The sequence below is a fragment of the Ascaphus truei genome, chromosome 2, assembly GCF_040206685.1.
Source record: "Ascaphus truei isolate aAscTru1 chromosome 2, aAscTru1.hap1, whole genome shotgun sequence".
Lineage (NCBI taxonomy): Eukaryota > Metazoa > Chordata > Amphibia > Anura > Ascaphidae > Ascaphus > Ascaphus truei.
The window spans coordinates 372,141,658-372,166,340 of NC_134484.1; the positions used below are offsets into that span (position 1 = coordinate 372,141,658).

Consider the following 24,683-nt stretch of genomic DNA (forward strand, 5'->3'; position numbering starts at 1 on the left):
GGTTAGCTACGATAGTAGAGTGTGATGTTAATAAAAGCTAGTAGAAAGACCAGTATGTGCTGCAGTCTTCATTCTGTTTTGTACTGGGAATAAGCTATACAAGTAAAATGTCCCTATCCCTGGAGGTAATCACGAGAGAATATGGAGTAGATTACATATTAGGGGACAATTCTTGTGTGCTTTTGACTTTGCTTTAGACCTCATTATGTAATGAGTTGTTGGGGGCGCAGTACCACTGCTGTTGAGTAACAGTTTCATTCATGTGTGGTAGGACCCTAGAGCCACTCTATTGCTTGTGTCTGATCTAGTGCTGGAGTTACATATAATCTGGTAAGAGAGTATCCATTCCTTTGCAAAATGGTGGTCAGGTTTGGCTACATTATTCATGGATTTGATTGATTTTGCCATTTCATCTGGAAGGACGAATGGTACATCATTGGTGGCTTCTTCTTGCTTGTCCTCAACTCTCTATGATAAGTGCAGTGTTATATTGTTGATCAATCATCTTGTTTGAGTGGAATGATTTGCATCTTCCCAACCATAATTCGCTTCTTTGTCTTCTTTAAGCTTTTATCTTTAATGGTGGTCATCACCATATCAGTTAAATTCTCCATCATCTTCAGTTATACGTTTTTTCACTTATTTGTAGTGGTGTAGAAGTCTTCACTGTGTGCCTTCTAAATTTATCTTGAAAAAGGCTCTGCTGGGTAGCTGAAACGTTGAGGATTTAAGTAACATTTATTGCAAGTTTGTGCTCTCTTAAGTACTATAGCAGCAGCACCCTATCCAGACCTCTGGATTACTTTATTCATTGTGTGCCTGACTTCTGTGCTTTATTGATCGATACACTCTCTTTGCTTGGGTTTAATGTGTTAGGCGCACCTGGACTTTGTCTGCTCCCGCTGGGACCAGCAATTTTTTCCCCTTATATACGTTTGACTAATGAACCAAATATTTCTTCTTACCACCTACACTTAGCATGTAAGGTTTTGCTTATAGAGCTGGATTACATCTCAACCATGCAGAGATTGTCACACACTCTGATTGCGACGCCAACACAATGATTTTTAAAGATTCTTTTTAAGAAACCTTCGGTTCTGCTAAATCCGACGGACTCCTGCATCTACAGAAACATGAGGTGAACCTCAATCTACATGGCGTCACCCTGTCAGAATATAACAAGGAATGTAGGATCCCGAGGGGCTTCAGAATAAACAACAACTCGGCCACTGGACGCTAGAATCCTGAGTTCTTCCATCACTGGTGTGGGGTCCTCAAAAAATGCTAGATGGATTATTTTAGTTGTCGAGGAAGTGAGAAAGGAACTTGCTGACGTTTAAACACTCTCCACTTTTAAGGTCCAACATCTAGACTCCCTTTCCCAGACACACAAGATAGGCTTCACAGACCAATTGATTAGATTAATAAATATAGGGAGAACTTAGTGTTCAAAAGGGCAAACTTTCCAAAGTCACTAAAGATTACAAGAAGCATTCCGTATATTGCAGAGTCTAAGGAATTCAGGATCCACGACAACAATACAGACGTCCCAGAAACCACACTGCCTTTAGCCCAACTATAACAGGCAATGATTCCGATTACACGGATTCCATTTCCAGGGAGTCACTAAACTTTTTTTTTAAAGGTCCAAATCAGGTCATGGAGCCTAAACCAAGGGAAAACCGCACCAGGGCAAGCGTTGCAGCCAACACCAGATCACATCACCCCCTCCACGATAGAGGAGACAGTAGTTTTTATTTGCCAGACTACACAACCTCATTAGTTTTGCGTCTACAAAAAAAAGCCTTTTGTTTATTCCCACTTTTTCACCTTCTACATATATGACAGACATCTAATAATTTAAAATGCACCACAATTTTAAGATGAAAGATTTCTTGAAATTTAAAAATAGCGCAGTAACACAGAACCCGTTAAGGCTAAAAAGTGATTTTGACCCCATCAATACCAACATCTATCTCCACTTTTCAATGGTTGTCCAGTAAAAGTGTCAGGGATTTGCAGTCACATTCATATATTACCACAGCAGAAAGACAGGCAATTAAAAGTATTGCCTCTAACAAACAGATTATTAGGTTTGCTGATAAGGGTGGAGCAATAGTCATATAGAACTATACTGGAATTACGAAATGAAGTAATGTGCCAACTTGGAGCGATCAGCCACCAGCTAGAGACCCCTACATTTAATTCAAAACCGAAATTGATAACATCTTGAACCTTGACTTAACAAATGGCTGTACTGATGACTACTTACACATTTCTCACTCAAGAATTTCCGGTTAGACCCATTATTTATACTTTATCAAAGATCCACAAATCCCTTACACAACCACATGGGAGACCGATTTCAGCTAGAGGGTCCCTTAGTCATCCAATTTCACAGTCCATAGATTTCTTTATGCAACCTTACATTACATCTCTTCCCAGTTATTTTAGGGATACCATGTAATTTCTCAATCACCTGGATTTTTGTGGCCCCATTCCGCTCAGTGCTTTTTTTTAGTCAAAGAACATTGCTAGACTCTACACGTGCATTCCAAACAAAGATGGCATGGAGGCAGTCCATGAAAAAGGTCTGTAAAATAGTTACTGGTAACCCTCTACACGTGCATTCTGATCAGCCTGTTGACTTTGTTATTATGAATTCACTTTATTTTACACAAAAGCTATTTTAAATTCGAGATCATTCTACCTACAGATGTCAGTCACAGCCATGGGGTCTAACATTGCGCCCGCTTATGCTAAACAATCTTGATTCACCGATCTGGCCGACTAGGACATATGACCACAGGAGATCATATGGCATATGGTCCTGAGGAAGTCGCTTACAATGAGACGAAACGAGTAGGGCCTCATTGAACGCTCTAGCAGCCATGTGACTGATGTACTGCGCTTAGCCCCGCCCCCAATTGCGGACTATACACAGGACTTTTGCTTTAAGCGGCTTGCCGGCATTGTGAATTTACATCCGACGCCGGGTGCGGAGTTCCCTGCAGCGTCACTGGATTATTCAATCTACATCCTGACTGGACGGAGGTCAAACTTGCCTGGGGTCCAGGCGGCGAGGTGTTTAATCTGATCTCCTGCATGACAGCCGGCAGCTAGACCCACCTGTTGTCAGGTTTTTCCAAGCTGCGATTTTATCACGAATGTTTGTGAGTGTGCATTTGTTACTCCAACCTAGTTAATGTATTAAACGGTAATACACTATGGGGCATGCGCTTCTGATTTTTTTTCATATATACTGTATTCAGTTCAATCTGTTCTCTGGCAATTAGACATCTATGGCCAGGGAAAATTAATGTTTCCAGGTAGTTGTAAAGAATCAAGGGCCATTTACTAAACAGAGCTTAAGACATCCTACGGCTTACTACCACTCGATAAATAAGACTCGACGAGTCGGTTATACATACCTGCCCGTTTCAACAACATTGTGTGATTTTCATTCACAAGCTTCTGCACTATCTTCATGCATACCTAACGTGTAAGGAAAGGCCAGAAACACAAAAAAAGTTAATTCAGAAATCTTTTCACCAATGTCAATGTCTTGAGAAAAACGGAGGAAATTAAATACCCCCCCCCCAAAAAAAATATATCAATATCTAGTTCTAATAAATAAAAATATTATTGTGAGCACATTCAGGTCTCAGACAATTTGCTGCTGAAGGTGGCAGAAACGGGCAACGTTTCAGTTCCAAACTGGACCTTTCACCTGATGTTTCTGCCACCTTCAGCAATAGATCATCTAAAGTCTTTTCATCGAGATATTGTAAGTAGCTTTTGTACTACCGGTTTGGAGTAATGTTATCACTTTTGCTAAATTAGTGTGTTGGCTGCACAGACGGTCATTTCCATCCAAGATGTTTTCCCTGTTTTATTGCACTTTGTAGCTTTCTAATCGACGACATTTGCAGCCATATTGAATTCTCCATGAGGGATCAACTATAAATAAAGCATCTCCGTTCCAGAGAATCCCCAGTTCAAATGAAGTAAAATAATATTTTTTAAATGATGGCGGGATTGCGCCTTTAATGTTTTTCAAATGTTTAAAAAAGGTTCATTTCGAATATTAAGGCTATATCTTATTTTTAAGGTGTAACCATTCATTTAATAGCTACATCTTCAGCTACATTTAGCAATGCTAAGGACACCAATGCAATAGAAGAAAGTAGGTTATCCGTATATATCCATTCTCAAGGGAAATATTGCAAGCCTAGAAAGCAGAGCCAAATGAGGACAGGGGAAGAAGGAATATATCTTCAGTGGATATTGTGAGTCATTTACTGGATCCACTGATCACGCTAAATATGGCAAGAAAAGTCAACAGGAAGAGTTGAGCACTATGATCTCTGCATATTGACATCCCCCCCCCAAAAAAAGGGGGTTGTGGGGAACATATCTTTTATATCAATCCCTCTTTTTTGTTTTTGGTTTGTCTACAACAGATTTTAAAATGAGCAGTGAGAAAAATATACGTTAAGCTATGAATATTTACGCCATTGGTGCTGAACAATATAAGAGTCAATAGCGGCAGGTCCCTGCAGCACAGAGGATTAAGAATATATATTTGAATCAAGCTTTTACCATTTCATCATCCTCTTTGGGGATATGATGGAAACAGCATCTTATTCTCAAGCAGCCATGGAATGTGTTGAAAAACGTAAAGCAGTATCCCAACGGCAGAAAGGTCCTCTGTATGGGTTGATAATACTGTGGATAGTTATATAGAAAAAATGTATACATAAGACAATGCTGATATAGATATATATACATATCTATATATAATTTAAAAACTTGATAATAGGTGGGGAGAGGAAACTGTTCCTTTCTTCTCCCTCCAAAAAAATATAATGATACCTTTAACTAGATATTCTCAATGGATTGACATCAAGTATTCCTGCCTCCAGAATACCTGCTCTCTGCCTGCAGAAAATATTGGATTGCCTCTATATAGAAACTTGCCAGATCTGCCATGTTCCCTTTGTGGGCTCTTGCCCTCATCTACTTTAAACGTAAAACCAACAACTAGAGTGTGCTTCCCCTCTCTGTGCTGTACGGCCTGAACAATATCACGCCTGGGTCCCTATAATGCATCAGGAACATCATTCCTTTCGTGTTCATTTTCCAGGGGAGGGCCCATCTCTTCAATTGAACACATCACTCGGGTGAAGTCACAATCATGTGGTCGCGGATGGTTAATCACGATTGCAACTTGCTGTAGGAAGCGTGGCACTGTTGCTGCGGCCCCACAGGGACTGAAAGGGTTAAGGGCAGTGGGGGACAAGCTATAGAGGAGAAAGTCAATATTGGTTTTGAAACATTTCCATGTTACGGACCACTTCTGTGTGTGCGCGTGCGCATATATATATACGTATGATTTATTCCCTCTTTTAAATACTGGACCTATATTTAAAAATAATTCTTTAGCATGTTTAAGGGAGTCCCATTAAAGTCTTTATGGGCCACTGGAAGTCAAGGTACTCCAAGAAGAGAACCGCTGGTTTAAGGGTCATCTTTGTTTGTTTGCCTCTGGATCAATAAGTATAGATATAGAATAAAGTATCTGTTTAAATTTAGCATAGGTTGAACTCGATGGACACATATCTTTTTTCAACCTCGTCTACTATGTAACGACCTCCTACCTCAGAAGAAAAAGCTTTAAGAAAGTTACAAAATGAACTGCAATCCAGCTTTTCTAGACAGTTCAAAAAAATCATATAAATTACTGACCAAACCTACAAATGGATGGAGTATCGTGCATGGCGACTGAAAAGTAAGTACATGACCTCCAAATTTACTTGGTATGCATGCTTGTTACTTCAGTCCCATTTCCTACAGAATCAGAATGAAGCGATAATGTATTGCGTCCACTCTGGTGTTTTACATACAGTAACCATTTGTTTTTGCAGATCTACCTTGAAAATCATGTACATGATGGAAGTAACAAGATTTCACACCAAGTGCTAATCCATGGAAAAATCGACTTCCATTTTCCGACTCTCAAACTTTGTATTCTACTTGAGGTACACAAAGCAGGCACAAGACAGTAGGACAATGGTAGAAAGAGAAACCCGGGCGCTACCTCTAAATGAGATAAGGGTGGGGAAATAAAAATATGGAATTACAACCTTGGAAGTTCATAAGGTTTCCCTCTGCTTCTTGGTCTCTTCCTGTGACTCAAAAAACCCCAAAAGGATCTATCCAGGACCCTTGGTAGTGTAGGGATACAAAAGGAGAAAATGGGGGAGCAAAGATTGAGGGGTAAATAGAAATAACAAATTGAAATCATGTGTATTAGTCCCTGGAACAATAGACGTGGGGATGTTAGAGAGTATAGTACTATAAACACTTACACGGCCTTGTGCAAATGCTGTCGCATCAAGGTTTCTTTTGGTCTTCTCCTCCTTTCTTGTGTTGTCTTTCTTCTTTTTGCGTCTATGCACTTCTACTCCTCGTTTTTTAATGCGGTATAATAACCCTCAGGATAAATGAATGAATAGATGAATAAAGGAAGGTAAAAGATAATAATAATATCAGAACTCTGACTCTAAATATATATAGAGAAGCAGAAAAGACTGCAGTCACTCACACGGACACATGTGAGTGCAGTCTTGGGGGAGGTTTCTTTATCTTCTGCAAGCACAGAAGTCCCTCAAGTGCAGACACTCTTATTAAACTAAATAAACAGTGTTCTACGGAGTCTGAGGAAGCCCAAGAAAGGGCGAAACGCGTAGCTCGAAACCCCCTAGCTTTTTGAACCTTCACGGCCACCGTCCGGAGTGGGACAACGGAGGCACAGCACTGTATCCGGACACGGACACGATAGCTGCGCACCACGCGCCCTGTACTATCTTCCTTAAGGACTGGCTGTTTATTTGTTTTACAGTGCTTCTAACTCTTTTAGTTCTTAGCACTTTTTTGTTTTACTGCTTCATTGTTTTAATAGTTTTAAATAATGACCTTGGCCTTTTACCCAATGTAAGAGACTTATTTTCGTCCCTACCATCCTGTGGCAGGAATTTTTTACCCCAGGACTACTGTTTGGAGCTCGCAGGAGGAGTACCAAGAAACCAATCCAAGTGTGTGCTCACACTTGGCCGTGTGAGTAATAGTATTCTGTTATCATTTTTTAACTTTCAATTCCCACTGTTTATTTAGTTTAACAAGAGTGTCTGCACTTGAGGGACTTCTGTGCTTGCAGAAGATAAAGAAACCTCCCCCAAGACTGCACTCACATGTGTCCGTGTGAGTGACTGCAGTCTTTTCTGCTTCTCTATATATATTTAGAGTCAGAGTTCTGATATTATTATCTTTTACCTTCCTTTATTCATCTATTCATCCATTTATCCCGAGGGTTATACCGCATTAAAGAACAAGGAGTAGAAGTGCATAGACGGAAAAAGAAGAAAGACAACACAATAGAGGAGGAGAAGACCAAAAGGAACCTTGATGCGACAGCATTTGCACAAGGCCGTGTAAGTGTTGATAGTACTATACACTCTAACATCCCCACGTCTATTGTTCCAGGGACTAATACACCTGATTTCAATTTGTTATTTCTATTTACCCCTCAACCTGTGCTCCCCCATTTTCTCCTTTTGTATCCCTACAAGACAGTAGGAAAAAGACAACAGCTCAGATTTACAATATCAATGCTGGCCTCTTCCAGTGACACAGGTAGCACAATATACAAAACACCTGTCTTCCTGCTAAGTAAAGTAACACTCATACTCACGTTTTCAGATCTCCATGGCTCACTGTATTGCGTCAAATTCATGTCTAAAGGTGATATGTTTTTTCCAGGAAACCTAAAATCTGAGACGGAGGGTGGGAAAGGGTAAAATGGACCAGTCTATTTGCAGTAAGCAAGCAAGCAACTATTCTTTTTCGCCTCTTCTGGAGAAAAGAAAAAGTTCTAAACATTTAGTCCTCTAAGGACTCTGCTACATTAAGTGGTAACAGCCATATAATAATAATAATAATGCATAATTACATTTAATTATTCAAATGACACATTATGGCCCATTTTTGGATTAGCAGTTTTATAAGGCAGAGAACGTTGATCAGATATATGCATGATAAAGGTCCTATTTGGAATTGTAACATGGTTCTCAACGCAATAAATGTACATTCACTACTAATGGAAGAAAGTGTTCTGGATCAGCACTCACAGGACTGGTCAAAAGGTGTTTATTGAAAAATCAATATTTCGCTCCTGTAAACAAGACCCCAAGATCTATACTGTATATAGTATACATACAAAAAAGTACACCTGATAAAGCAACAAATAGTAATTATTCTTACAACTAGTTGCTAGGCACCACAGATTTGACAACATATGAATTCATTTCTGTAACTATATTCCCACACATCCATAGGCATACATGCTTATAAACTGGTCCCTGCGTATTCATAATTTAGCAAACAAAATAACATGGACAGCAATCTATCCAGAGAACTTTAAATTAAAAAAAATAAAAAATGGAGAGAGAGATATATATGTATTTTCACTGGACAGCCGCGCAAATTAGATATATAGATATATCTATATATCCATCCTTGTCTCCCCAATTTACTCTACCCCCATTTCCAATACTTTAAAACGGGTTTGTTCTTCAGATGGTTTTATTATTGAAATGCAAATGGATATCTTCCCCAAGCTTTATTTTGTTTCACAATGTGACACAACCCTACCCCTTCTTTTCTGTACTCCACCTCCCCTCCTTCCTTTTATTTTTTTACACACACATATACACCCCCCCACACCACGCACACTTGTCATACATGGTTATCATCCTCTCTCCCACATTGTACTGCGTTGCGGAATATGTTGGCACCATACAATGAAATATTACCATTTAGCCACGACAGAGGCTTATTACTGTTTGGTGGAGAATCCAATTTCATGGGATGGAGAAGTGAGTGAGACGTCTGTGGCAGGGATTCACTGGGTGAGAAATCTTCAAATCTGAGACTGCTGCTGAAACACCAAAAAACAGGACAAGTTCTCTTAAGGATCTTTCGCAAGTAATTAAAAACTACTCACGGCAGCAGTCATAAGTACATGTAATGTTTTTGCACACTTATTTTTGTACCTTTTGAATAAAACAAAGACGAGTATAAAATGACCAGATCCTATATCATAAAGGGACTTTCAAATAGTGTTACCTGACTATTAGCAATATAGATGTCATAATTGCAAAGAATATTTCAGACTTTCCTAATAGACAAACTGTAGAATTAGCAAATATAAGAAATTACGAATTCAATAGTACTCTATAATACACATAACACCCACACCCCCACCCCAAGTATGATATTCAGAAAACAAAATAATCTCGTAGGGGGGGGGGGGGGGGGAAATAGGAGAAATTCTAAATAAAAAAAGCTTGACAGACTTGATGCATATTTCCAACATAGGGGACACACAATTATTTTTTTAATAATACTTTTGCATTACTTCATATAAAATTAATAATCTGATTCTATAACAGAATGGAAACCAACATTTCACTTCCGGTGCAAACATTCCAATAAAGCAATCATTTCACCAGAAGCGACAGGATATGGTTTCCAGTGGAAGTAAACAGTATTTAATCGAAAACTTGTGCTAGAAGGTTTTGTAAGGTTTGCATTTTGTGTTTTGTTAGTATTGCGGGTTTAAGATTTTTCTTAGAATGAATTTACAAAAAACACATTTTTCATGCGACACCCCTTTTAAAACAAGTTCTTCTGTTGTCTCTGGAACAAGTAAATATATTTTCTTTAAAGGCATTTGTGAGACAAGCAGAAAGACGGCTAGAAACATTGCTCCCTGTTCACTTAGAACAGAGAAACCGGCAAAAACAAACTAGCCCTGCATTTTATACAAATCTAAATACAATATTGTAAGTTCATCATTTAAAAAAGAAAGCAAACAGGAAGAAGGGGAAACATTATAGCAAACTGTACAGAAGCAGCAGGGGGAAAAGCAGAGAATATACTGGCGGACAAAGTGCCAGAGAGGGAAATGTCAGTGAATTAAACATATTTGTCACGTTACTACAAAGTTAAGTCTGAGGTGCTCTGCAGTTAACCAATCTGTGCAATTTGAGGAGGTGGAGTCATACAAGCAAATTGTGAATAAATGAGGTACAACTTAATACCATCTACTTAAAACCAATTCAAAGCTGTAATTCGTCTCAGTACACCGTGCTCTTTCAGACTTTTACAAAATGTATTTGACAACTTCTGGTGTATTGATTCAGCCCAGAACCACATCTAATATTGCAAACATGTTCACCAACCTGCTCCCCGTTCCATGGGAATTTTCTCTCTCATCTTTTACCGGTATTTTGCACTGTAAGACAATAACATGCACTGTTTCTTTTTACATTAGTTTATAACAGGATAAGGCAATCTTTAGTAACGCCGAATTATAGGTTTCCACTGCCAAAAACGTTTGCTACACTAGTCTAGCTTTTCGACACACATACAGATGTAGCCAACGTTATTGCACCCATTAATTCGACACACTGCGTCAAAGCCGGCCCTTAAAGTTTCACATTGTCCACTGAGAAATGTTGACGTGCCGCCGGTCATCTTAACATGTTTTTTACTACATTGACGCATTCAAGGAGAAATGTATGCTTTAAAAGAAAAATTATTATTACGTTGAAGCAGGGGGTCTACTGAGCAGAACCCCATTCATTACAACTGCGGAGACCCCCTGGGTCCAGAGATACAAGAGGGGCCGACGGTATTGCTGCTTTTTAAAGTTCCCGCGTCACCCTTCACGGCATCTTTGAAAAGCGGCCATTACGTGATCCCTGCTAGCCGAGCAGAGCGGCTAACGGCACCCCTTACAGAGGTAAAGATCTCCGAAAGCACTGGGTCCCAAGAGCTGAAATGAATATGGCTCAGCTTTAAAGATCCCCTGCTTCAATCTTATGTCGAAACATAAACAAACAAAAAAAGGTTGGCTTGGGTTTGTCTCTTTAGGTGCCACTGCGTTGGTTACATCTGTAGGTAAGTGCAGATCAATAATCCGTAAATCGTTCCAAGATCCAAACCCCAGGAAGTGAACCGCCTTTAAATATGACCCATTGCCCACAGTATTGCCGAACTGAATCTGTATAGGTAGTATTTAACTCCCTGTCAAATCTTTAGGCCCTTCTTCGCCAAGGATTCCCTTTTTTATTATATGCATTACACTAGAAGTCACCATCGGAAAATTCTTTCAACTCATTAGTTAAAGCAATGTCACATATACTTCTCTATAAAAAATAACTAAAGAAATAAGGCCGACTGTGTATTTTTATCCCCCCCCTCAAAAATGAGTATAAATAAAACTGAGAGAAAGAAATCGCCTTAGACTAGAATTCTGTAAGCTCACGGAAACCTGCAAGACGAGTCAGCTGTAGCCAAAATGAGTAAAATAAAGTCATCACGTTGTACGACAAAAAGGCATTTAGCACGAGGACATTTTCGAAATGTGACCTTCACTGCTCACTTATTTCTGGTCTCAATATCCTATATTTTCAGCTTTGATTTTATTACGTTGTAAAAAAGGTAAAGGTTGTGTACAAGGTGTTTGCTGCATACAGTATGTATGTTGATGCTAAATATCAGTTGCCAGTATTAAACCATTACCTCCTCTTCTACCAGCTCAAGACAATCTCTATGCTCATCTGACTCCGTCAGCTGACCCTCTTCAAATGACTCCACAGTTCCTTCTGCCAAAGAGCTGCATCTGCTCAATAAATCCACTTTGACATCTGCAACAAATCATACAACACCTGTCAACACACATATATACACGTTGTGCTTTAAAACCATTCACATAACAGACAATGTAAAGAGCGCACATATTGAATGCACGCTGTTCTTACCAGTGAGCATCGCATTACCGTAATCCATGCAACTTTCAGCTGAATTTTCCTCACTCTTGGTCACATCCTTACTGCAATATGACAAAAAATGATGTGCCCTCACTGTTAAGTTAGATCACAGAACAAGCACAAAGCATTGTCACAGTTCTGAATACTTAAGAAAAAGAACAAATCGAAGCATGCTGCATTGAAAAACCATACTTGATTTTACATTTTATAACATCCGGTCTGCCTTTGAAAATATTTTCCATTCTTGTATATAACAATATGACTAATGTGCTTGAGAAGCCAGATGTTTGTGATTGAAAGGATCATTCCCCCTTTACCAACTAAAAAAAGAATCTGAACCAGAGAATACTCCGGAGCCAAATCGTGCTTCTCTCAACCCCGGGAAGACACCAGTTCAAGAAATATTAGCAATTTTACTCCGGGGAAAGAAAATAATTGTAGTTTGATTGCCCAATAGCTATGACATTTGGTACCATGCTGCAGTCATCTTCTGTGTGTCTAGGGGATTAAATAGTAGATATACAGTATGAGATACTAGGGGAGCTGTGATGCCGTTTAAAATACATTGTCCACTGAACAGGCATTGCTGCCTTAAGCAGCAAGTCTAAACTTGATACAGGATAAGAAAGCAGGGTTCCACTCTGTTTTGGACCCACTCAGCTGTTAACAGCTCATCTTCTGCATCCCCAGACTGAGGCCATGCACTGGAGCAAAACGCCACTCATATGTGCGGTCACAGAAACCGCAACACCCACAAAAGTCACATCCTCTCTTAAACCACTATTATAAGGTCAACCTATGCATTCCAGCCAAGAGGGATCTTTACCTATTAAAACTACTAAAAAAAGGAAAATAAATGGTACTGAACAGTAAGAACAATGTTTTATTGAACTAAGGATATACAGCAATTACATTTTTTTATTTTTTTTAAACTATGGAGCCCTTTAAAAAAAAATGTATTGTCACTCAGTAGATCCCCAGACTATTTATCCTATTTAAGTAAACAAATACATTTAATAAACAGGTTTTTATATTTTATATATAGATTTATAGTATTACAGTACAACTCTGAATAACCCCTTTTATTCAATTAATAAAATGTGGCAAATGTAAATGTATTGGGTCTTAAAGAGTAACATCTCTGCCGTTACCAAAAATGCATCGGTGAACACAGGTTGAAAAGCACTGTAGTACACACACTTTGGTTTTAAAGTGGATACCCGATTGCTTTTAACCATTACCCACCATTCATCTTACCTATTAAAAAGCGTTGGATTAAGATGGAGGCAAAAATGCAATAAAAAAGGGGAAAAAAATTAAATGTTGGTTGAGTAATCATTTTGTGGGCTCTAGGATAATGCCATATGGGCAGCAAGCACACAAGTAGCTTTCAAATAATATATTTCTATATTCATATTTTTCTTTAACATTCACAAATATGAAATTATGATTAAGGGAGGGGGGGGGCGGGGGAGGGGAGACAATTACGCTTACAGAAAACTAGCAATTTGTATGAAGAGTAAAGTCAAATAGGGATGCAAATGTCAAAAGGTCTTTTGTAATTGACATTGAAAAATACCTCAACTATAGTAGGTACACTAAAATCGGAATAATAATTATTTCATGATAACAGAGAACAGTACCCCAAATTTAGCACTCAAGCTCACACTCTGATTGGTAATTGGAATAATTTATCATTATAATTTTTAATTATTGCAATTACAAATCAGAGTGTGAGCTTGAGTGCTAAACTTGGGGTACTGTTCCCTAAGTTATCATTACTCATAGCTACCCAAGAGCACCGCCCACAATCAGACCAAGAATTATTCCATATAGGAAACTATATCTTCTACATAGTTTCTTAAAGATTAAAGAATACCTGTCATCGCTCTGCAGCTCCTCTTGTTTTGAAAGTTTACAGGGTGAAGGCAGCAACTTTGATTTTGCAATAGTTGTACGAATTACACCAACAGGCTTTACAATGCAACTCTCCTCTCTGTCTGCATAGCCAAAAAGATCTGGGTCATCCTGTATGACATCTAGGACAAGTATGTCATCTTCATAGGCATTCAGAACATCTTGAGTATCGCTGTAGCCCAGGTATTTTTTATCCTTTGGAGATGCTACTGGCATCGGTGAGAAAACATTCAGGAATGTGTCCGTTGAAGAATCTTTTGCATCACACAGCTTTGTCCTGGAATGTTCAACACCTAGAGTGTGGTCTTTTGACGTTCCAACTTCATAGCCAGGACAAGACGACTTATTATCACGGCTTGTTTGATTGTCACAGGCGTGGACATTTCTTCCTAAACTCGCATCCCATGGCTGTTGTGGTAAATATTCATTTACAATTTCAGGCTTTGGCATCTGTGAAACTGTGGCTGAGGCTGCAGAAATGTCATTGGGTCTATTTTCCTGTACAATCATTGAGATGGGGACATTTTTCTCAGGTTCCACAGCATAGGATTGTTCAGCATCTAACACACACACCCTATCAAGCTTAGGTACCCGATCAATTTTAGACTTTCGTAAAGGAATTTTGAAATCTGGTGGCTTAACAGTTTCTATAATTTTGTATGATTCTGGAACTATAACTGATGTAATGAGGTGTTTGCTTTTAACATATTTTTTAGCCGTACAGTTCTGAATGTTTTCGACATTTTCAATGCTAGTAGAATGACGGTGGGAATGCTGTAGCGTTTCATCTTTGCGTTTTGCTTCATCTGCTGCAGACACATTACCAGAAATTAAAACACTTGTTAATTCCTTATCTATAAGAGTACCCAACTGTCCATCACTACAACTGGCTATTGCAGCCGTCAGATTAAGAGATACGTTTTCTAAATTTATGGGCAACCTCTTGTTTTTACATACAGTTTCACGGTCAGCTTCCTCTAGCATTTCCTGTAAGGATTCTACGACATTGCTTTCAAGAGCTGTTGTGTCATTTGCATAACCTTCACGTGATAGCAATGAGTCTAGCCCTAATACGTCTGTAGTCTGAATTACTGATGCACTTCTACGGGGAAAAGTCCAAGCACGAGTCCTTGCACAAGAACATGTCCATATGCTCTTCCCACTAAATGGTATTGTCCTCTGGCAGGAAAAAGCCTCGTACTCCTCCACGGATTCCTTTAAAAGGCTGTGGCCCTCTGCAGATTGTGTAGGGGAATTTCCGGGGTCGTTTGTTACATTGGAACTCTCCAGAGACATTGTAATGACTGCTGACCACTCCGATTCAAGGAAATCAATATTGTGCCTTTCATCTTTTGATTCAAGAGGGGTCTGTGTACCACAGAATTCCACAGGGGGGCAGAAGAAATGTTCCTCTGTTTTATTTGATGTGTTTTGATCACATACCACATCCTCTAAAATCACATTTCTATACTCGCTTCGATTATTGTTCGACTCTCTTATCAAATCCTCCATTAGACCAGTGCATGAGCTTGCAGTTTCTGTGTTGACAGCATGTTCATCCTTCATGTCCCTGTGTTGTTCTTCTGCAACATCAACAGACTTTGTTTCAGATTTAAGTGTTTCATCAGAACATGTGGTTTTCCTTACTTTCCTGCCAAGGTCCCAATGAACCCTCTTTAGCCTTTTCCTCGGTGGATTTGGCTGAAGAATTGTAGCCTTCCCTTCAACAGGTACCAATCCTTCAGTGTTTACCAGCTCTTTTCCAATAGCAGAATGACTGTTACTAACGGATGCTCCAGTGTCACTATGATGAACATGTTCCTGTAAATCCGGTTCTTTCATTTCATGCGCAAACATTTTCCCCAGTTTGAAACTGCTTCTTTTCAGACCGGAACAATTTAGTAGTTTCTGTAGATTACTGCAGTTGTGCAACTTCACTACTGGATTCCGGCGGTTTGCAGAATGAGGACAACTGTATGTTGCTGAATATTTAATGGCATTTCCTGCTTCTTCAAGCAATGGGCTTTGGATGCACTGGCTTCTAACTTTAATTGTTTTTTGCTCATCTTTATCCTCAAGGTGTGCAAAAGGATTGCACAATGATTTCAAGTTGGATTTGTAGACTGCATTGAGCTCTGCATGGTCTTGCATTCCTACCTCTGCAGTTAAGCATTCAGGTCTGCACGTTACTTTCGCTAATAAAAAAAATATATATATATAAAGATAAATAAAATGTGGTTTATGCAGAATTAGTACCTTAAAGAAATGGAAGCGTATGTTTAAAAAATATTTTCAGGTCTTCAATAACAGATTCATTTTAGAATATTCATTTTTCTTTAGAGGGAAAAAACAGCTTTGGAGGTAAGCAACAGCACAAATAGAGTGTACCTTGTCTCAGGTGTGCTCAACCTCAAGCCCCACCAACAGGTCAGATTTCCAGGATATCCCTGCTACAGCATGGGTGGCTCAATGAGTCCCTGCTTCAGCTCAGTCTTCAACTGGGCCTCTGATTGAGCCACCTGTGGTGAAGCAGGGAAATCCTGAAAATCTGAGCGGTTTGGGAGGGGAGGGGGGCGAGGTGGGGGGCTTGAGGACTGGTGTTGAGCATCACTTTGTCTGATGTATATCTCTCTAAAATTGTAATACACATCTTATTCACGTCCTTAATTGCCACTTAGATCTGCAAGCCAACATAGAATCCCTATATATAAATGCATAACTTAAGTACACGCAGAAGTTTGGCTTAGTACACAATTAGAATAAACCTACTCAGACTACAAATATATAAAATAACAAAGAATTGGTAGTAAACTACAGAAAGTGCTCGAAAGTTATATTCCTGGTAGGTACTGTTTGCCAATAATGCACAGAAAACGATCCACCTTATGGGGCCTATTCATTACAATGTGAGAAAGGACTTTTCAAGTAGTAAAAAGCAATGTAGATCTCAATGTATTCATTAAACACGTCTCACGTCAAACAGGGTTTGGTAGGTAGCAACTTCATTGTGGCCTTTCAATTCTCTGCAGAACGCAGATCTGTTATGTAAACGAGACAAGCTCTCTGCATTAAGTATGCAATAAAGTGTGAGATGCGAACGGCGGCTACAGCCTGCAAATTGTTATCACCCACCTCAGACAGACGAGATTGATAGTTTGCCTATGTATATAACGGGAGACGATGTGAACAGTATTGAAAAATAAATCAAAACGGATATTGCACTGGGCTTAAAAAGGTGCAGTATCGCATATGACAAAACTGAACAAATGCCAACAAGTATAGGTTAAGGTAGGTTAAGTTAGGGGTGCGCAAAGTTTCTCATGCGCCCCCATATCTCCTCTGGCTCGCGCAGCCCCCCCCACCCCCCCACTTCCTGCATGACTCCGGCGTCAAATGATGTCGCAGGGTCATGTAATGTCACGTTGCCACGGCAATGTGACATCGTTTGACGCAGGTTGCCATGGAGACGCGTCGCTGGAACTCCAGGTAAGTGAAAAGTTAGAGAGGCCTCGCGCAAACCCCGGCATTTATTTAAAATGCCTTAGGGGAAGCGCGGGGCCCTTGTAACAGCCGCCCCTCGACCCCCCCCCCCCCCCACCCCCACAGAAAATCTTGTGCCCCCCACTTTGCACACCCCAGGATTAGGCGAGAGGACTTTGTAATGATATCTTTTTTTTTTTTCGTCCAAAATATTTTTGAGTTTTTCAATGAAAAATTATTACATAACAGTAATCAAACAATATATTAAAAACAGTGATTTTGGGCTCCGTCAGCCCTTTGTGTGCATTCCCAATTATTTCAAACAAATTAAACAAAAGGTAAAATAAACAGTTGGGGGGGGGAGGGGGGAGGAAGGAAGAGGCGGGGGGGGGGGGGGGGGTCCTGTGTTCTGTCTCACCTTTATCTATAGCTAGTTCCTCTCTAAATTAGCCTGTGTTCTAGGTTTGAGTTTCTATCCATGGGATTATGAAACTTTTCAGTTGTATGTCTGAGGAAGGCAGAGAGTGTTTCCATCAGCATTACTTCCCCTATTCCGTTTATGACCATTTGTTTGGAAGGGTGTGATGGGCTTGTCTAGGCTGTCGCTATTGCGCATCTGGCACCCGTCAGTATATGTGAGATTAGGCGTTTGGTCGGGGAGTTGGTCTCCTCGATCAGCTTGGCCAACACATACACCAGGGGATCAAGTGGGATAATCAGGCCCGTGGTGTCTTTGATAATTCCCTTTATCATTCCCCAGTATATCTTTGTTGCTGGGCAATCCCACCAAATGTGGACAATATTGCCAACTTGCCCACACGCCCTCCAGCATTGGATTAAATACCACTGATAAATTATTTAAGAGATGTTTTCATTTGTGATTTTGCATATGGATGTTTTGGCCGCGTTATCCCATATGTCATCCCAGTCAATTTCAATTCCCAAGTCGTTGGCCCATCTAACCCTTTATCTATGGACCGGGTGTTCCCAGCCACTTCGATCCCTGTGTAGATTCTTGTTATCAATCCCTTCTTATACTCTGCGTCTTTGCAGAGAACTTCAAATTTAGTGAGTTCCGGAAATTCTGATTTCTTTAGGGTTGATAGGATGAAGTGTGCTGTTTGCAAATATTGAATAAGAGGTAAATTTGAGACTTGATAATTCTGCATGAGCTATTGTAGGCCCAGAAGTTATCCCCTGTGGAAGAAATCCCCTAGCCTGATTTTATTGTTTTTGAACTGGTCGAGTCGGTCCCGGGCTCCCCGGCAGTAGGAGCAACAATCCGTTACACCCTCTACCCCAAATATCCACCCACAAAAAAACCCCAACCACAGGAGATCCCGGACACTCCATAGCAAGGCCGGGGGATCTCGTCTCCGCCCGAGGCTCGACTTCACTCCTCGTCGCGGTGTTAACTGGGCAGTCTATGTGGGGGTATCGTAGTGTAGTTTGTTTCCCGTTTTTGTACACCATAAGTTTGAATGGGAACCCCTATCTATATGTAATTCCTCTTTCTCTTTAGATGTGATCGGCTTTAGTTCTCTTCTTCTTCTTGAGACAGTGATCTTGGATAGGTCGTTGAAAATTTGTAGAGTGCTGTTTTCAAATGATATGTCCCCCATTTCTCTACAGCCATTGATTAGCTTTTCCTTTGTGGTAAAATGGTGCAGTCTGATGTTCACGTCTGCATCGTTTTGGATCTTCTACCCTCGGCCCCAAGGCCCTGTGAGCCCGATCCATCTCTAATTCTCTTTCCTATAGTTCAGGGTTGATTAAGGATTACAGCCTGTTCAGGTAAGGTTTTAATTCCTCATTTGTTATGGTATATTTCGTATTCTTATGTTTTGCCTTCTTTCCCTGTTCTCGTGATCTTCTTGAGTCTCTATAAGGAGTTTAATTTCAAAGTTCAGTTTCAAAATCTCATCATCCGTGGCCGCATGAATTTGGAGGGAATCCTCCATTTTAGATTCCAGTTCTGTGGTCCTTTGGCCTATGGTCGACATTTCCTCCTTTAATTCTGTTATTGCCGATCGGAGGTCGGCCTGGAAGGTTTGCCTCATTCTGTCACACATTCTGGAGATTAACTCCTCCAGGTACGGCCTCGTTATTTTGCCTCCTACCCCCTCACCACACTCTCGGGCCTCCGGAGCACGTCTCCTTATCAGCCTGGGCCTGATCACTCTGCATCGCCGCATGTTGGGACCCACCACAAAAAAAACAGTTAAACTCCTGCGCTGTGGGTAGTTTGGACTTTGCTGACATCCTATTATGTTATTGTAGCTTTAGGACATTTTCTGTTTTTTATTGTGGAGTTGCAAACTTGCTTAGTTTATATTATATATGCAAGGGTCTCAGGAGTTCCCTCTTTAGGTATCCATTCCCGATGACGTCACAGGAAGTCTCCAAAGATATCCTTTTTAATATTTGTATTTCTTTTTTTCCCCCTATTTACAGTGTTGGCTTTAATAGTTAAATTTAACCCACCATTAAATTGAAGTTATGGCTTTTCCCAACATGTATGTATGTCTTTATTTATATAGCACCATTAATGTACATAGCGTTTCACAGCAGTAATACACGTGACAATCATATAAATATATAAAGGGGAGAAGTGCTTCAGACAAAAGTACGATTTAGGAAAAGGAGTCCCTGCTCCGAAGAGCTTACGATCTCCCTACCAACCAATTCGATTGTAGAGACAGTAGGAGGGCGTTCTGGTATGTGCGTCTGCAGGGGCCAGGGTTTATGTAGGTGGTGTTTATCAGCCATGAACCTACTCATGCTTCCTTAAGCAAGTGTGTTTTGAGGTGGGTCTTAAATGTGGAGAGAGAGGGTGCTAGTTGGGTGTTGAGGGGAAGGGCATTCCAGAGGTGTGGGGCAGTCAGTGAGAAATGTTTAAGGCAGGAGAGGGCTTTAGTTACAAAAGGGGTAGAGAGAAGACATCCTCAAGCAGAACGCAAGAGTCGGGATGGTGTATAGCAAGAAATTAGGGCTGTGATGTAAGGAGGAGCAGAAGATTGTACAGCTTTAAAAGAGAGGAGGAGAATGGAGTGTGTGATATGGGATTGGATAGGAAGCCAGGAGAGGGATTTCAGCAGGGGAGACGCTGAGACAGATTTAGAAAAGTGTAGAGTGATTCTGGCAGTAGTGTTTAGGATAGACTGTAGGGAGACAGGTGAGAGGCAGAAAGGCTAGATAGCAGGAGGTTACAGTAGTCGAGACAGGAGAGAATGAGGATCTGTGTCAGTTTTTGCAGTCGAGCAACAGAGGAAAAGGCGTATCTTTCTAATATTGCAGAGGGAAAAACGAGAAGTTTTAGCTACCTTTTGAATGTGAAAAAAGAATGTGAGAGGAGTCGAGTGTGACCCTTAGGCAGCATGCTTGGTCTACTGGGTGAATGATAGTACTACCAACAGTAATGTGGAAGGAGGAAATAGGGCCAGGTTTGGGAGGAAGTACGAGGAGTTCTGTTTTTGCCATGTTTAGTTTGTCGGCAGAGGGCCATACAGGATGATATAGCAGAGAGAGACATTCAGAAACTTTAGTCTGTACAGCAGGTGTAAGGTCAGGGGTAGAAAAGTAAATGTATGTGTCATGTACAGGTTCAACAATGAAAAGTTGATGTTAAAATAGCTACACTACTTTTTTTTTTTTCCATTATCTAAGTATCAGACTATGGACCTAGTAAAGAAGCAGTTCAAGCTGCCGCTCCCCCCCCCCCCTTGAATATGTGCATCAATAAAATGCCAAGTAATTAGCTAAGTTGCCGGTTGATCTGTTCTCCTGTGATCGATCATCAAAGATTCGGCTCGGGGGTTCACTAAATTTCTGTCAGTGCAACAGAAGAGTACTGTGGGGAAGATCATGTGACCTGGCAGCCACTAGATACAATTGGTGCACTGCTAGAAAGGATAGGGCTCAAAAAGGGGGTGTGGTACAGCCTGTTTCAGAAGAGGAAGGGGATGTGACTTTCTAAATGGTTTCAATAGAAACAAAAATGCTTGTTACATTTAAATACATTAAATACGATATTCACGGTGGTCAGCTTTTTAAAGTGACCTCCTTAACCCTGAATGTTAGAAATCATATATCACTCAGAGATTTGTGCATACATACATCTTTTCCAATATGGCACATGGCAATAACTCCATATTGTTATTGCTACTAACACTTCCTTTCAAGGAGCAGCCCATGGAATAGCCTACATTTGTGTTTTTTTTTTTAATAAATCAGTTCTGTAGTATTATATATATAATAAACCAGGGTAAGGGGGGGGAGGGAAAGGAAACGGGAAGAGGGAACCCTCGCTACTGCCTTGGACACAGGTGCTACAATCAGGGGAAATGACTGAACAACAACTAAGGAGAAAAGGACCCCAATGATGAGAGCACTCAGCGGCTGGTGATACTGATAACTAACGAGCCTGATAGAGACAATTGTAACGTGTAATGGTGGGTAACTTAAAAACAATTTTAATTGGAGAAATCCTCAAATAAAATAAAGTTATGTGGATAACCCTCTGTGTGAGGTAATCCTAAACAAATGGCGAAAGTTGAAAATGGAGATAAGGGGTAGGGTTATGTAGTCCTATTGGTATAATAGTTGCTCCCTAAATGGCTTCACTATCTAAGGTAAGTGTACATATGTACAGTGATAGAGTCTGCTGGTAATCCCAATGGTAAGTGGGATATATGGTGTGTGAGTGATAGTGCTGTAATAGTACGGATTTAGTACCTAAACACTTCGATTTTAGACCAAAGATAAAGTCTGATTAAAACACACAGCAAGTATAAGTGACTCAAAAGTCAAACAGGATAATTGGAACCAATGTTGCACATAATATGATAACTAATAGTAAAAGAACCTAGAGCTAAATAAATTCTCTAAATCCAGAGCTGCGAGTCAGACAGGTTTGCAGGCAATAAGTGTCTGCCAAGGTGTCTAATGACAACGTCTTGTGCCCGGAGCCCTTTCTGGTGCTATTGGTATGGAATAATAAGATCAAATATACCTCTTTGCAAAAGATATGAGCCGGTATATACACTGTACAGATGAGATAGTGAAGGCATAAATGGCAGACAGCACACAAACACTGCGTAGCTGGACAATGTAGCAGACCAGTTGTGTCTGTAACAGTGTCTCAGACTGCTTCGTCTTACACTGTGCTGACACTAGATACAAAGTGTATCAATTGCCCCTATGGCAAGTGTATCGCTTAGTTCCCCCCTCCTAGAGACACAGACACAATGTCTGTGTACCGGACGAACACTCCACAAGGGAAGGAGTACTGTAGTTTGCAGCGGTAAGCTTTGTCGAGGCTGAAGGGAAACCCTCCAACTACCTGCTATTTAAGGTAGTATGCAGCTACCTGATTGGTGGATGTTAAATGGATGCATATTGGCGCCAAAGCGCCTGATTGGGCATGATGTAGGAATGAGTGTGTGTGAACATAGAACAAAGCTTTTCCAGCGAAACGTACGTCGGCCACAGACCTACCGACGTCACCGGTGACGCCTTCCGAGACTCTCCGGTCCGTCACTTCTGCATACCGCTGCAAACTACAGTACTCCTTCCAAAGTGAACTGGGGGAGTATTTTAAGAAACATGAGCTCGTGTCTCTCCCGCAAGCTGCCGATACCCACTCCCAGGACCAATCGGATTTGGACTCCAAATTAGAGATTGAGGCCCCTTCCACAGTGCATCCAGAACGAATCATAACGGAGATAAAATCTGAGCCGGCGGTTCCTAGGCCTCGAGAAGTGCCCCTTGGCCGGAGTTGAGTGGACGTCCCAGGTCCGCTGAGTTTGGTTACCAAACTTTCCCCCTCACCCCCAGGGTTTGCTCTCGGAATCCATGCAACTCCCCGTTGGGGCTAACTGAGCTCGACCTGAAGCCGGAGTGGAGCAGGGGAGAGATGGGCCTAGCCTGAGAGACCCTTGAATCAGGGGCCGCCTCTCTCCCAGTCAAGCCCCACATAAAACCCGGGGTCATGGGCCCACCAGACAAACACTTGGGAGTGACCCAGTTCCCGACTGCGGACACCCGGGTCAGACCGGAGAGTCTTGTAGGGTTGAAAGAGAGATAGGAGTAGTTCCCCTCCCTTCTTCAAGGGTCTGCCACAACGCATATTCAAAGGTTTCTTGGTTATACAGTTATTGAATGTTAATGTTTTTCTGTTCTCATGCTTTAACATGATGTTTTATTTAAAAAGAAAAACAAATATATAGATCTAGATATTTACTGCTGTTTATATCCCTAGTAGGAGTAATAAAGGTTCTCTCCTCCGGGCCTAGTTACCCTTTGGGTAAGTCCCGGGGCCAGAGTTAGAGTAGTCGAGTTGCTCTCGCACGGAGCATCACCCTCAATTTTACCCGTGTCTCCATAGTCATGGATGCCCTTGACTTTTTTTGGTATCCCCCTCAACCTTTCCTCCCCCCAAGGACAGTTGAGCACTAGGATTTTTTCCCTGGGGCTCATCCCATGTTCATCCCCCCCTACCTTAACCCTTACCATCAATCAGGTGGTAACTCTCGCACCTCCGAGGTCATGCAATGTTTGGAGTTGGTGTTCTTTGCGTGGCTTCATATACTTCCTGTCACTTCGAGTCTTAACACTAAATGTTAAGGGATTCAACTGTCCCAAAAAAAGAAGAACGATGGCAATGACGGAAGGTTAAAAAAAAATGCTCATCCAGGAGACCAACTGTACTTTAGGAACACAGGTAGCCCAGGGTACTTGGACAGGTCCTACCGAGATGTTTCCTTCTCCTCTGCTAAGCTTAAAAGAAGAGGGGTGGCAATACTGATTCACAACTGGGTCTCATTCACCAATAAGATTTAAAAAACAAACAAGATGGTAGATATGTAACACTAGTAAGAGTGCCATTTGGGAAAGATACAACAATAGCTACAGTGTATGCTCTTAATGAAAATAGTGCCACATTTTTTAACTTCTTCGCATCCCTAGGTAGCATAGCTAAAGTCCAATTTATACTAGGTGGGGACTTTAATCTCGCTGTGGTCCCCGAGTTGGATAGATCAACCATATCAGCCCGCACATCCAAGCCTAGATCAAAAGATGTCAAGGCCCTAAAAAGGAGACTAAGCCCTTAATCTAGTGGATACTTGGTGAGAACTTAAATCCCTTTACTAAAGATTATAGATTCTATCCCTCCCCACACCAAATCGTATTCATGAATTGTCTACATTTTTGTGAGCGCTGGATTGATCCCCCACATCCCAAACTCAACCATCCACAGTATCACCTGATCTGACCACGTGCCAGTAGAATGAACAATTATTAATCTAAATATTAGATCACCAAAATCTACATGGAGACTTAACGAGTCCCTTCTTAAACTCCCAGATGCGACAATAGAAATAGAGCAGG

The 24,683-nt window shown here is 40.9% G+C and overlaps 1 protein-coding gene across 2 annotated transcripts in view; it reads right to left on the reverse strand.

Moving 5' to 3' along the window:
* The window catches only part of TOPAZ1 (testis and ovary specific TOPAZ 1), a 77,538-nt gene that overhangs the window by 37,985 nt on the left and 14,870 nt on the right, over positions 1–24,683 (reverse strand). The window contains exons 2-9 of one of the 2 annotated variants that reach the window (XM_075587044.1): positions 13,777–16,009; positions 11,889–11,959; positions 11,650–11,774; positions 10,305–10,357; positions 8,874–8,995; positions 7,754–7,833; positions 4,603–4,728; positions 3,432–3,495 (exon numbers count right to left, since the gene is read on the reverse strand). In XM_075587044.1, the coding sequence (XP_075443159.1) occupies positions 3,432–3,495; positions 4,603–4,728; positions 7,754–7,833; positions 8,874–8,995; positions 10,305–10,357; positions 11,650–11,774; positions 11,889–11,959; positions 13,777–16,009 (2,874 nt within the window). Of the gene's footprint in view, positions 1–3,431; positions 3,496–4,602; positions 4,729–7,753; positions 7,834–8,873; positions 8,999–10,304; positions 10,358–11,649; positions 11,775–11,888; positions 11,960–13,776; positions 16,010–24,683 lie in introns of both variants that reach the window. The other variant, XM_075587043.1, reaches the window with a different exon arrangement.